This window comes from Pan paniscus, chromosome 16, assembly GCF_029289425.2.
Source record: "Pan paniscus chromosome 16, NHGRI_mPanPan1-v2.0_pri, whole genome shotgun sequence".
Classification (NCBI taxonomy): Eukaryota; Metazoa; Chordata; class Mammalia; order Primates; family Hominidae; genus Pan; species Pan paniscus.
Window position 1 is genome coordinate 30,403,686 of NC_073265.2, and position 14,978 is coordinate 30,418,663.

Genomic DNA, 14,978 nt, shown 5'->3' on the forward strand with positions numbered 1-14,978 from the left:
TCAACATACAGTTAGCTTTTCATTCATCTGCCTGACCAAAATCTAATCCTCTGACATCTAAATCTTTCTTGGTTGTCAAGTTTCTTCTAGTCTCATTTATAGGATATCACTCCAAACACCACTTCCTTTCCTACGCTTATAACTCACTACTATACCATGTTCCAAAATATTATTGTAAGTTTTTTACTTCTAATTACAATGCACCTCTGAAAAGAGGGCTTTTCTCATTCCTCCAGGCATTATGTGGACAGCAGGGCACAGATAAGACAACATAAATTCATGCAACATGATTTCCTGTCTCTGGGAGAAATCACAGATGATTGTGGTAAGCACTACAGGTGTCCTCTTATGACATATATCTTCCTCAAAAATTATGTGGTATACCCCTGTATTTGTCAGACTCTAACCAGGAAAACAGGAAGCATTCTAAGTATTGGAAACAGGAAATTTAGTACAGGAAATAAATTGCATGGCTGATGGAGGAGATGAATAGGTGAGGCAGTCTAGAGATTATCAACAGTGGGAAGACACTACTATACCTTAGCTGAAGGAACAAAGCAAAGAAGTGGTATTACTAGGGCCTAGAAGCCAGAATGACCTTGTAGAAGCTGAAACCATGGCAGGCCTGTCAGGCTGGTAATGCTGCCATAGAGGAGATGTAGCCAATGCTGGAAATACTACCCAGGGCAGAATGAGGCAGGTACAATATCCTGGTGTCCTCCCGCTTCCCTCCTAGATTCCACCAGTGCTTTCCTTTAGCCAAATCCAGCTAAAAACCAACAGCAGCAGGAGTACAGGGCAAGGGCAAGAAATGAAGGGTTTGGGAAAAAAAGGAGATTTGGAGAAGTCGTGACACTCATCTCCAAGCAGTCAAAGGACTATCACTTGGGAGAGGGAATGGATTTATTCTCCATGGCACATCAAGAGATGGAAAAGCCAGCTGGGCATGGTGACTCACGCTTGTAATCCCAGCACTTTGGGAGGCCGACGCAGGCGGATCACGAGGTCAGGAGTTTGAGACCAGCCTGGCCAACATGGTAAAACCCCGTCTTTACTAAAAATACAAAAATTAGCCAGGTGTGGTGGTGGGCGCCTGTAATCCCAGCTACTCGGGAGGCTGAGCAGGAGAATCACTTGAACCCAGGAGGTGGAGGTTGCAGTGAGCCGACACCATGCCGTTGCATTCCAGCCTGGGAGACAGAGCGAGACTCCGTCTCAAAAAAAAAAAAAAAAAAAAAAAAGAAAAAAGAAAAAAGCCACAGAAAGATGTGAGTGGTAGAATCTAGGTAGTGGGTATGTGGGTGCTCACTGTGTAATCTTTTGACTTTACTGTATATTTTAAATGTCCAAAAAAAAAAAAAAGTTAGAAAAACACCATCAAAGGCAGCAAGACATCTAGGACCACAAGGTGGGATCATCTGTTCACAGGTGCATTCGTTATCTATCACTGGGTAACAAATTACCCCAAATTTAGCAGCTTAAAGCAGCAAATACGGGGCCCCCGCAAGGTCCCCTGCCGTGCGCGAGGCAGCATGATGAGGTGCACCCTGGAAAATCGGAACGCTCAAACGAAACAACTGCAAATAGCTGTCTCAAATGTGGAGAAGCATTTTGGAGAACTGTGCCAAATCTTCGCTGCCTATGTGCGGAAAACTGCCAGGCTGAGAGACAAAGCAGACCACCTGGTGAATGAAATCAATGCGTATGCTGCTACAGAGACCCCACATTTAAAGCTGGGCCTGATGAATTTTGCTGATGAGTTTGCCAAACTTCAGGATTATCGACAAGCAGAGGTTGAAAGACTTGAAGCCAAAGTAGTTGAACCCCTGGGCCGGGCGCGGTGGCTCACGCCTGTAATCCCAGCACTTTAGGAGGCCAAGGCGGGCGGATCACGAGGTCAGGAGATCGAGACCATCCTGGCTAACACGGTGAAACCCCGTCTCTACTAAAAATACAAAAAATCAGCCGGGCGAGGTGGCAGGCGCCTGTAGTCCCAGCTACTAGGGAGGCTGAGGCAGGAGAATGGCGTGAACCCTGGGGAGCGGAGCTTGCAGTGAGCCGAGATTGCGCCACTGCACTCCAGCCTGGGTGACAGAGCGAGACTCCGTCTCAAAAAAACAAAACAAAACAAGGTAGTTGAACCCTTGAAAGCTTATGGGACCATTGTGAAAATGAAACGGGATGACCTCAAAGCAACATTCACAGCAAGGAATCGAGAAGCTAAGCAATTAACTCAGTTAGAAAGAACACGTCAGCGAAACCCATCTGATCGACATGTTATTTCACAGGCAGAAACGGAATTACAGAGAACTGCAATGGATGCTAGCCGAACAAGTCGTCATCTGGAGGAAACTATTAACAACTTTGAAAGGCAGAAAATGAAGGATATAAAGACTATATTTTCTGAATTTATCACAATCGAAATGTTATTTCACGACAAAGCTTTAGAGGTCTACACTGCTGCCTACCGGAATATACAAAACGTTGATGAAGATGAAGATTTAGAGGTTTTCCGAAATTCTCTGTATGCACCAGATTATTCATCTTGTTTAGATACTGTAAGAGCGAATTCAAAGTCACCTCTTCAGAGATCACTGTCAGCTAAGTGTGTACCTGGAACAAGACAGGTATCCACTTGTCGACTAAGAAAGGATCAACAAGCAGAAGATGATGAGGATGAAGAGTTAGATGTTACAGAAGAAGAAAATTTTCTTAACTACACATTTCCATTTTCATCATAAATGACATAAAATCCACAATGACTAAATTGTAGAACTTTATACTCACTTTGATATGTTAAGCCTCAAAGTGAAGTCCAACTGGAAACAGAAAAATATTTAAAGAAAACTTATGCTGACCAAAAATGAAGGCGTTAAAAAATATTGCATACCAGTCATTTCAACATCCTACCTAGTGTTACATTTTTGTGTAAGTGCCTTTTTTAAAAAGATGGTGTATTTCAAAGTATTTCATATTAGTGTACTATATCTACTTGAAGTTCCAATAGTGCATTATGACAGAAACCAAAGGATCTAACAATTCTGCTTAGCTTTTTGGTTAAGACTCCATGCTTTCATTACCAGAAAAGGGTCTTATGTAGTCATTCTGATTACATGTAATTCTATTCCATGAAGCATTTTTTTTTTTTTTTTTTTTTTTTTTTTTGAGACGGAGTCTCGCTCTGTCGCCCAGGCTGGAGTGCAGTGGCGGGATCTTGGCTCACTGCAAGCTCCGCCTTCCGGGTTCACGTCATTCTCCTGCCTCAGCCTCCCGAGTAGCTGGGACTACAGGCGCCCGCCACTGTGCCCAGCTAATTTTTTGTATTTTTAGTAGAGACGGGGTTTCACCGTGGTCTCGATCTCCTGACCTCGTGATCCGCCCGCCTCTGCCGCCCAAAGTGCTGGGATTACAGGTGTGAGCCGCCGTGCCCGGCCTTCCATGAAGCCTTAAGAAAAAAAAATTTTTTTAACTTTCCCTAAAACTTTATCATTTGATAAGTAAATTTACTTTTCAAGAAGAGTATAATCAAAGAGTAAAGATAATGTGACACTAAGATATCAGTGTTTTATGAATACACATAAGGCATAAATTTCAGCTGTAAAAAAGCCACATTCAGTCTGACTCTGGTTTTAAAACAAAACTGCTGTCATAATTATAGATGATACTGCAACTTTTGGAAGGCTAATTTGGTGGAATGTTGCCTCATCATAGAACACCATAGATCATTAAAAATTCTATAAAAATTTTACCAAGCTACCATATAGTTAATAAAAGGGTATACAGTCACTTTTATTTTTGAAAATATAAAACATGGAGACTTTCAGTGTATATGATGCTTCTCTTTTGGTAAGGAATTATACTTTTATTTCATGGATCCCAGGCAGGCATATAAAAGTTATGGAATTTATAAAATCATTTGGGATAATTAGAAAATTCAATTATTCATAACAGAAAAATAAAGACTTTCTCAAAAGCAAAAAAAAAAAAAAAAAGCAGCAAATACTTATTATCTCCCAGTTTCTGGGGGGTCAGGAATCCAGGATCAGCTGAGCTGGATGATTCTGGTTCACGGTCTCTTATAAGTTTGTGGTCAAGCTATAGGCTGGACTGTAGTCACCTGAAGGCTTGACTGGGGAGGATCTACTGAGAGGAATGACCACTGTTTGGTTGTGGGAGATGAAGACATAGTCCCTCACAGACTGTCGGCTGGAGTCCTTGGTTCTCTGTCGGGCCGAATCCTCCCAAGAGTATTCTCCCAACATGGCAACCAGAGCAAGTGATCTGACAGAAAGAGTGCACCCAAGATGGAAGCCATAGTATTAGGCCTTTTAGAAGCAAGGAAAGTATATACCAAGATTCTGGGAAGATGGCAGGGTGGTAACGGTGGCATACTTTCTAGATCTTCTAAAATCCCCACGTAAAAACAGAATAATTAGAGGACAAAACTCCAAACCCATGAACAATATTTACAACATACTGGGTGATGAACTAACTCATAAACCTGAAATTGCAAAGAGGTGGGGACAACCCAAGAGATACTGACATCCATGTGGGAAAAACAGTAGAGGGAAGCAATGGGGTATCTGACAGACCTAAGAAGAAAATTGGTATTCACTAGAGAGTGTTAAGCGCCAATTTGAGAACAACAGCTGAAACCAAAAGGGTTTTTTTCACTCCAATAGCAATTGCATGTAAGGATCCCACAGTCTGAAGGTATACCCAGGCTTGAACAGTCTAGACCCTATAAGCTCTGTATAATAACCAACCATGGATCCCTTCCAGGACAAGTTCACACACTGGGGAGAAACTTCTAGAAATGGAACAAAAACTGAGCAGGGTAGGGAAAACAGAAAGGAAAGAGAGATAAAAGTACTAGGGAAGAAGACAAAGCCAAGAAATCTCAGAAAGCAAACCACTGTGATTTTAACACTACACAAAAACAACAAAATAGGAAGCTCTGTGAAGTTAAAAAATTAATTGAGCCTAGCCTGACGTGGTGGCTCACACCTGTAATGCCAGCACTTTGGGGAGCCAAGGCAGGAAAACTGATTGAAGCCAGGAGTTCTAGACCACCTGGACAACATAGTGGGAACCTGTCTGCCCCCGCCAAAAAAATTTTTTTTTGAGACGAAGTCTAATTCTTTCACCCAGGCTGGAGTGCAGTGGCGTGATCTCAGCTCACTGCAACCTCCAATTCCGGGTTCAAGTGATTCTCCTGCCTCACCTCCCCAGTAGCTGGGATTACAGGCATGTGTCACCATGCCTGGCCCAAAAAAAACCTTTTTTTTTGAAATGGAGTCTTGCTCTATCACCCAGGCTGCAATGGAATGGCGTGATCTTGGCTCACTGCAACCTCCGCCTCCCGAGTTCAAGCGATTCTTCTGCCTCAGCCTCCTGAGTAGCTGGGACTACAGGCGCATGCTACAGTGCCTGGCTAATTTTTGTATTTTTAGTAGAGATGAAGTTTCACCATATTGGCCAGGCTGGTCTCGAACTCCTGACCTTGTGATCCGCCTGCCTCGGCCTCCCAAAGTGCTGGGATTACAGGTGTGAGACACTGCACCCAGCCCCAAATTTTTTTTTGAAAACTAGCTGGGCATGGTGGCACATGCCTCTAGTCCTAGCTACTTGGGAGGCTCAGGTGGGAGGATTGCTTGAGCCCAGGAAGTCAAGACTGCAGTGAGCAGTGATTATGTCACTGCACTCCAGCCTGGGTGACAGAGTGAGAGTGTCTCAAAATAAAAAAAATAAAAAATAAATAGAGTAACACTCTAATATATTGGTGCATAAAAAGCTAAAATGCATTAAGAATATTATGTAAGATGGCCGGGCAGGGCGTCTCATGCCTGTAATCCCAGCACTTTGGGAGGATCACTTGAGGCCAGGAGTTGGAGTCTAGCCTTGGCAGTATAAGAACCCCATCTCTAAAAAACAAACAAAAAACTATACAGCATATTTTAAAAATCACACTGTATCTGAAAATGGTGATCCAGAATGACCAACACCAAAACATAGTCTAACAAAATCATTTGACTTGAAAGAAAAAGAGGCCAAGGTGGGCAGTTCGCTTGGGTCCAAGAGTTCGAGACCAGCCTGGGCAACATGGCGAGACTCTGTCTCTACTAAAAATACAAAAAAATAGCTGGGTATGGTGGTGCATGCCTGTGGTCCCAGCTACTGAAGTGGGAGGATCACTTAACCCCAGAGGGTGGAGGTTGCAGTGAGCTAAGATTTCGCCACTGCACTCTATCCTGGGTGATAGAGTGAAACACTGTCTCAAAAAAAAAAAAAAAAATTATATCAGTCGGGTGCGGTGGCTCACGCCTGTAATCCCAGCACTTCGGGAGGCCAAGGCAGGTGGATCACCTGAGGTCAGGAGTTCAAGACCAACCTGACCAAGATGGTGAAACCCTGGCTCTACTAAAAATACAAAATTAGCCAGGCGGGGTGGTGCATGCCTGTAATCCCAGCTACTTGGGAGGCTGAGGCAGGAGAATCGCTTGAACCCAGAAGGCGGAGGTTGTAGTGATCTGAGATCAAGCCATTGCACTCCAGGCTAGGCAACAAGAGCGAAACTCTGTCTCAAAAAAAAAAACAAAAAAAAAACAAAAAAAATTATATCTCAGTAAAACCGTTAAAAATAATTTGTGGTTGATATAACTTACAATGAGAGTTCATCAAACTACAAATGAGGTTTCTGGTTTACATAATACTATTCTGATTTTCTTCCTATTTGTCTTCTCCTTCTTGGTCTCTGTGTGTATCTCTTCCTGTTTACTTTTTTTTTTTTTGAGAGGGAGTCTCGCTCGTCGCCCAGGCTGGAGTGTGCAGTGGTGCAATCTCGGCTCACTGCAAGCTCCGCCACCTGGGTTCACGCCATTCTCCTGCCTCAGCCTCCCGAGTAGCTGGGACTACAGGTGCCCACCACCACACCCGGCTAACTTTTTGTATTTTTAGTAGAGATGGGGTTTCACTGTGTTCGCCAGGATGGTCTTGATCTCCTGATCTCGTAATCCGCCCACCTCAGCCTCCCAAAGTGCTGAGATTACAGGCGTGAGCCACTACACCCAGGCTTTTACCTTTTCTTTTTTTTTTTCTGGAAAAGGAGTTTTACTCTTGTTGCCCAGGCTGGAGTGCAATGGCGAGATCTCAGCTCACCACAACCTCCGCCTCCCGGGTTCAAGTGATTCTCCTGCCTCAGCCTCCTGAGTAGCTGGGATTACAGGCATGCACCACCACACCCAGCTAATTTTGTGTTTGTAGTATAAAGACAGGGTTTCTTAGTGTTGGTCAGGCTGGTCTCAAACTCCAGACGTCAGGTGATCCACCCGCCTCAGCCTCCCAAAGTGCTGGGATTACAGGCATCAGCCACAGCGCCCAGCCTTGCCCTATTTTAGGAGTGTGATCTTTCTCATTCCTTTTCTCTTACTCTCTATACTCAAACCTGGAAAATACTGTATATGCTCATCACTTCAAGGGCCATTTACATCTCCCAATCTCTCTAGCTCAGATCTTTCTCCTTCTCTATATTCACATATATCTGACTGTCTAGTAGACCCATCCATGTAGGAATTCCAAATGTATTCTAAATGAGAAACATGTAAAATTCAACTATCAAATCACAGTTCTTCAAACTATCCTCTCAATATATTCTCTCTGTAAATGGCACCAACTTCCAAACAGATGCCCAAGTCAGAAACCTGGGAGCCAGCCAAGACTCCTTTCCACACTTTACCATCCATATTCAATTGGTCATTTGGTTCATTATGCTTCCTAAAATCCTGTATTTGTGTATTCCTCTCCATCCTACCAACTGTATCCCACTGTATCCCTCCCAAATTCAAGCATTCACATCTTCCACCTTAATCAATGCAAGAGTTTTCATACAAGTCTTCCTCATATTATTCTTGCTCCTTTTCAATCCATCCTCCAGCTTAAACCAGGACGATCTATCATCTACATTTCTGGTTGCAGTGAGCTGAGATCACATCACTGCACTCCAGTCTGGGCGAAAATAGCGAAACTCTGTTTCAGAAAAAATAATAATTATATATATATATAATCGACATTTCTGATCATCTCACTTCCTTGTTCATAACTGGCACTCACTCTGCCAGTTGAGTTGTTCCTGCTAACTAGAGTTCTCCCATAGCCCTCGATCCTATTTCCAAGCTTAGTTTTTTAGCCTTCTGGTCAGTTCTGTGAGCCACTCATCTTTCCAGTAAATTCCCTTCTTGTTTATATTACCCAAGTGATATAGTTTGGCCCTGTGTCCCCACTCAGGGGTTGGAGGTGGGGCCTGGTGGGAGGTGATTGGATCATGGGGTGGTTTCTAATGGTTTAGCACCATCCCCCTAGTGCTGTCTTGTAATAGAGTTCTCCCAAGATCTGTTTTTTTGAAAGTGTGTAGCACTTCCCCTTTTGTTCTCTTCCTCCTGCTCCAGCAACGTAAGACGTGCTTGCTTCCCCTTTGCTTTCCACCAGGATTGTAAGTTTCCTGAGGCCTCCCAAGATACAGAAGTCTGTACAGCCTGTACAATCCCGTACAGTCTTAGCTGGCTCCTGGGTTTCTGACTTGGGCGTCTGTTTGGAAGTTGGTGCCATTTACAGAGAGAATACATTTAGTTTGAAGCATTATGATTTGATAATGATAACTTATAAAGAAAAGAGATTTAATTGGCTTCAGGCAGCCAATTACTTAGTCTCAGGTATATCTTTTTTTTTTTTTTTTGGAGATGGAGTCTTGCTCCTTCACCCAGGCTGGAGTGCCATGGTGTGATCTCAGTTCACTGCAACCTCCGCCTCCTGGATTCAAGCAGTTCTTCTGCCTCAGCCTCCTGAGTAACTGTGACTACAGGTGCGTGCCACCATGCCTGGCTAATTTTTGTATTTTTAGTAAAGACAGGGTTTCACCATGTTGGCCAGGCTGGTCTCAAACTCCTTACCTCAGGTGATCCGCCCACCTTGCCCTCCCAAAGTGCTGAGATTACAGGCGTGAGCCACTGCACCCAGCCCAGGTATGTCTTTATAGCAGTGTGAGAACAGTGTGAGAAGGGACTAACACACCAAGTCAGTTGTTTTGCTTATGACCAAAAAACTGTAACAGATACATGGACCTTGTCTATTTCCTAGCCTTATCTCTCACTATCATACCGTATTTTTTCCCCTCTTTCAATGGTGAAATCCTTATAGTTCTCTTACTCAAAGTGCACCCTTTCCTCTGAAGAAAGCTTTTGACACGGATCTCAGTTCCAGGACAAGTGCTATCTCCTTTCCAGGGCTACTCTGCCTTTCCCAACATGCGTACAATGCACCAGTACACCTTGAACATAACTATTATTTCGGTTATAATTTTGTGTACATATCGCCCATTAGACTCGAAGTCCTTTGAGAGTAGGGATTGTGTGTTTTTTTCTCTGATTCCCCAATCTAGTCCAGTGCCTGGCTTCAAAACGGCCCTCCAAAATGTTTGCTAACGAATGCACAAAACAAATGAAGCCTGCGGGTGCGGTAGCTCACACCTGTAATCCCGGCACTTTGGGAAGGTAAGGTGGGTGGATCACTTGAGGTCAGGAGTTTGAGACCAGTCTGGCCAATATGGTGAAACCCCGTCTCTACTAAAAATATAAAAATTAGCTGGGCATGGTGGTGAGCGCCTGTAATCCCAGCTACTCAGGAGGCTGAGGCAGGAGAATCACCTGAACCTGGGAGGCAGAGGTTGCAGTGAGCCCAGATCGCACCACTGCACTCCAGCGTGGGTGACAGAGCAAGACTCCATCTCAAAAAACAAACACACAAACAAAAAAACAAATGAAGCTTACCATGTGGGACACTGTATAAGGCAGCTTTACGGCCACGGCTCAGTGTTCTCTATTTTTGTTGTTGTTGTTGAGACGGAGTCTTGCTCAGTCGCCCAGGCTGGAGTGCAGTGGCGCGATCTCGGCTCACTGCAAGCTCCGCCTCCCGGGTTCACGCCATTCTCCTGCCTCAGCCTCCCGAGTAGCTGGGACTACAGGCTTCCGCCACCACGCCTGGCTAATTTTTTGTATTTTTAGTAGAGACGGGGTTTCACCATGTTGGCCAGGATGGTCTCAATCTCCTGACCTCGTGATCCACCCGCCTCGGCCTCCCAGAGTGCTGGGATTATAGGCGTGAGCCACCGTGCCCGGCCCAGTGTTCTCTATTTTAAAGGCAAGTATGAACACCTACTAGACGTACATGTAATATTTTCATTTATATATTTTTTCATTTAAGTGGGCCTTCTCAGAAGGAAGTGCTGAGGAGGAATTTCCTTTTCTCCACATCAAGATTTTGCTATTTCAATGGCATCCCAACAAGTTACACAATAAAAAATTTCTTTCCCTTAATTCCCTCATTCCTGGAACTTGCCATTTTGGCTCTTCCTAAGGAATGTTTTCATTAGAATTTGTTTCCATTACAAAGTTCTTATTTAAAATACTCAGGGTTTAGCCATCAGGTGCCTTTCAAGTTATAAACAATAATGTACTTGGGGAACTGGAGAATTCCAGAATGTGGAAGTGTCTCATCCTAATCAGACAGGCTACTATTGCAATATGGAGAGATCAACAGCAAGAGGCTGAAGTTACTGGCCCTCTGGTTTCTCTGGCTTACATTGCAATTAAATGCCTTCGATCAACTCTTCCAAATCTACTAGTTTACACTCTGGTTCATTTGGGAAAAAGAGGAACAAAAATTTCTTTTTTGTCCAGGTGCGGTGGCTCACGCCTGTAATCCCAGCACTTTGGGAGGCCAAGGCAGGCAGATCACCTGAGGTCAGAAGTTCAAGCCTGGCCAACACAGTGAAACACCGTCTCTTACTAAAAATACAAAAATTAGCCAGGCGTGGTGGTGGATGCCTGTAATCCCAGTTACTTGGGAGAATGAGGCAGGAGAATCGCTTGAACCTGGGAGGCAGAGGTTGTAGTAAGACCAGATTGGGCCACTGCACTCCAGCCTGGGCGAAAGAAAAAAAATTAATTTTTTAATTTTTATTTTTTTAATTTTATTTATTTATTTATTTATTTATTTATTTATTTATTTATTTTTGAGACGGAGTCTCGCTCTGTCGCCCAGGCTGGAGTACAGTGGCGCGATCTCGGCCCACTGCAAGCTCCACCTCCCGGGTTCACGCCATTCTTCTGTCTCAACCTCCTGAGTAGCTGGGACTACAGGCGCCCGCCACCATGCCTGGCTAATTTTTTGTATTTTTAGTAGAGATGGGGTTTCACCGTGTTAGCCAGGATGGTCTCAATCTCCTGACCTCGTGATCTGCCCGCCTCGGTCTCCCAAAGTGCTAGGATTACAGGCGTGAGCCACTGCACCCAGCCAATTTTTTGATTTTTAAATTTTGGGTTCGGGGGGTACATGTATAGGTTTGTTACCTGTTATATTACATAATGGTGAGGTTTGGGCTTCTATTGTACCCAACAGGTAATTTTTTTAACCCTTCTTCCCCCACTTTCCCCTTTTGGAGGTCTCAGTGTCTATTATTTCCATCCTTATGTCCATGTGTACCTGCTGTTTAGCTCCTATTTTGAGTGAGAATATACGGTATTTGATTTTCTGTATCTGGGTTATTTCACTTCGGACAATGGCCTCCAGCTCCATGCATGTTGCTCCAAAGGACATTATTTCATTCAGAAAAAGAGGAAAACAAAATTGTATGTATTAAAAGCGGATGGTTCTAGGGAACAGGACTGTGGTTAAGAAAGGAGGAGCCAAGGGAACATCTACTTTCATTAATAAGCCCTTCTGTACCGTTTCTTTTTCTTTCTTTCTTTCTTTTTTTTTTTTTTTTTTTTTTTGAGACGGAGTCTCGCTCTGTCGCCCAGGCTGGAGTGCAGTGGCACGATCTCGGCTCACTGCAAGCTCCGCCTCCCGGGTTCAAGCGATTGTCCTGCCTCAGCCTCCTGATTAGCTGGGACTACAGGCGCCCGCCACCACGCCCGGCTAATTTTTTGTATTTTTAGTAGAGATGGGGTTTCGCCATGTCGGTCAGGCTGGTCTTGATCTCCTGACCTCAGGTGATCCGTCCGCCTCGGCCTCCCAAAGTGCTGGGATTACAGGCATGAGTCACCACACTCAGCCTCTGTTTCTTTTATAATCATGTGAATGTATTACTGCTTCCTTTAAAATTATGTTTGAATTTTATCCAACTAGAAGAGCAACACATATTTGCTCCTTCTGTTCATTGACATCATTTAACAAAAATATTGTAGCCCTAATGATTATTTTCCTGACACCCACTAGACCAGCAGCTTCCAAATGTTTTAAAATTAATTTTCTGAGGCATAATTTACATACAATAAAAAGCACCAATTAAAGTATATTGTTCAATGAGTTTCAACAAATGTATACATCAGTGTAACTACCAGCATAATCAAGATATAGAACATTCGTATCACTGAGAAAGTTCCCATGTCCCCTTGTTACCGGAAAGGGGTCCCAATACAGACACCAAGAAAGGGTTCTTGGACTTCGTGCAAAAAAGAATTTGGGGCGACTCCATACAGTAAAGTGAGAGCAAGTTTTTTAAGAAAGTAAAGGAAGGCTGGGCGCAGTGGCTCACGCCTGTAATCCTAGCACTATGGGAGGCCGAGGCGGGCGGATCACGAGGTCAGGAGATCGAGACCATCCTGGCTAACATGGTGAAACCCCGTCTCTACTAAAAATACAAAAAGTTAGCCGGGTGTGGTGGCGGGCGCCTGTAGTCCCAGCTACTTGGGAGGCTGAGGCAGGAGAATGGCGTGAACCCGGGAGGCGGAGCTTGCAGTGAGCCGAGATCGCACCACTACACTGCAGCCTGGGCAACAGAGCGAGACTCTGTCTCAAAAAAACAAAAAAAAAAAGAAAGTAAAGGAATAAAAGAATGGCTACTCCATAGGCAGAGCAGCCCCGAGGGCTGCCAGCTACTTTTATAGTTATTTCTTAATTATATGTATTATCCTTTTTATATATTTCAAGATGTTGTTTTAAAATATTTTGTTGATGAATTTGGAGCCGGGTGCGGTGGTTCATGCCTGTAATCCCAGCACTTTGGGAGGCTGAGGCAGCTGGATTACTTGAGCCCAGGAGTTTGAGACCACCCTGGGCAACATGGAGAAACCGTGTCTCTACAAAAAAAATAGAAAAATTAGCTGGGCATGGTGGCATGCACCTGTAGTCCCAGCTACTCAGGAGGATGATATGGGAGGATCACCTGAGCACAGAGAAGTTGAGACTGTAGTAAGCTGTGATCACACCACTGCACTCCATCGCGACAAAATGAGACCGTATCTCAAAAGAAAAAAAAATTGCATCTATGTTAATGAGGAATATTGGTCTATAGTTATCTTGCAATGTGGTTGCCTGGTTTTGATATCTGGGTAATGCTGGCATCATAAACTGAGTCAGGAAATGCATCCCCTTTGTTTATTTCCTGGAAGGATTGGTATTTTTTGGTAATTTTTTGTAAAAAAAAAAAATTTCTTTTTGAAACGGGGTCTCGCTCTGTCTCCTAGGCTGGAGTGCAGTGGCACCATCTCGGCTCACAGCAATCTCCACTTCCTGGGCTCAAGTGATCCTCCTGCCTCAGCCTCTGGAGTAGCTGGGACCATAGGCACGTGCCACCACACCCAGCTAATTTTTTTATATTTTTGGTGGAGGTGGGGTTTTGCCTGTTGCCCAAGTGGTGTTGAACTGCTGAGCTCAAGCAATCTGCCCGACTTGGCCTCCGAAAATGCTGGGATTATAGGCATGAGGCACCACGCCCGGCCAGGATTGGTATTATTTGTCTTAAATGTGTGATAGAAATTCACTGGTGAAACTATCTGGGTACAAAGTTTTCTTTTTGGGAAGGTCTTACATGATGAATTCAATTTCTTTAATTGATTTAGGACCATTCAGGTTTTCTATTTCTTCATTAATTTTTATTGATGCATAATAGATGCATATAATTTTGGAGAACATGTGATAATATATTCATATAATTTGTAAAGATCAAGTCGGTGTAGCTAGATATCCATCACTTTAAATATGTTTATTTTCTTTATGCTAGAACCATTTGAATTACTGTCTTCCAGCTATTTTGAAAGGTACAATAGAGTATTGCAAACTATAGTCACGCTACTGATCTAACACCGTCTTATTTCTCCTATCAATCGTATATTTATACCCATTTATTTTATTTTATTTTATTTATTTTTTGAGATGGAGTTTCACTCTTGTCATCCAGGCTGGAGTGCAATGGCATGATCTCCGCTCACTGTGACTGCCGCCTCTGGGTTCGAGCAATTATCCTCCCTCAACTTCCTGAGAAGCTGGGATTACAGGCACCTGCCACCACACCCAGCTAATTTTTGTATTTTTATTTATTTTTATTTTTTTAATTTTTTTTCAAGACGGAGTCTTGCTCTGTCGCCCAGGCTGCAGTGCAGTGGCGCAATCTCAGCTCACTGCAACTTCCACCTCCTGGGTTCAAGCAATTTTCCTGCCTCAGCCTTCCGAGTAGCAGGGATTACAGGCACACACCACCAGGCCCGGCTAATTTTTCAATTTTTAGTAGAGACGAGGTTTCACCATGTTGGCCAGGATGGTTTCGATCTCCTGCCCAGCCTGTATTCTTTTTTTTCTTTTTCCGAGATGGAGTCTCACTCTACCACCCAGGCTGGAGTGCAGTGGCGCGATATCAGCTCACTGCAACCTCCACCTCCTGGGTTCAAGCGATTCTCCTGCCTCAGCCTCCCGAGTGGCTGGTATTACAGGCATGCACCACCACGCCCAGCTAATTTTTGTATTTTTAGTAGAGACAGGGTTTCACCATGTTGGCCAGGCTGGTCTCAAACTCCTGACCTCAAGCAATCCACCCACCTTGGCCTCCCAAAGTGCTGGGATTACAGCCACCACGCCCAGCCATTTGTACCCATTAATCGACGTCCCTTTATCCTACCCTTTCCCTTTTTTTTTTTTTTTTCCAAGAC

At 44.0% G+C, this 14,978-nt stretch overlaps 1 protein-coding gene across 1 annotated transcript; it reads left to right on the forward strand.

The window, feature by feature from the left end:
* Positions 1 to 768: 768 nt before the first annotated feature.
* On the forward strand, positions 769 to 2,767 carry LOC100987845 (CBY1-interacting BAR domain-containing protein 1). Its single transcript, XM_008951990.4, has 2 exons — positions 769 to 1,814; positions 2,133 to 2,767. The coding sequence occupies exons 1-2, from the start codon at positions 1,533 to 1,535 to the stop codon at positions 2,739 to 2,741; spliced, it is 891 nt and encodes a 296-aa protein (XP_008950238.2). The 5' UTR covers positions 769 to 1,532; the 3' UTR covers positions 2,742 to 2,767.
* Positions 2,768 to 14,978: the final 12,211 nt, after the last annotated feature.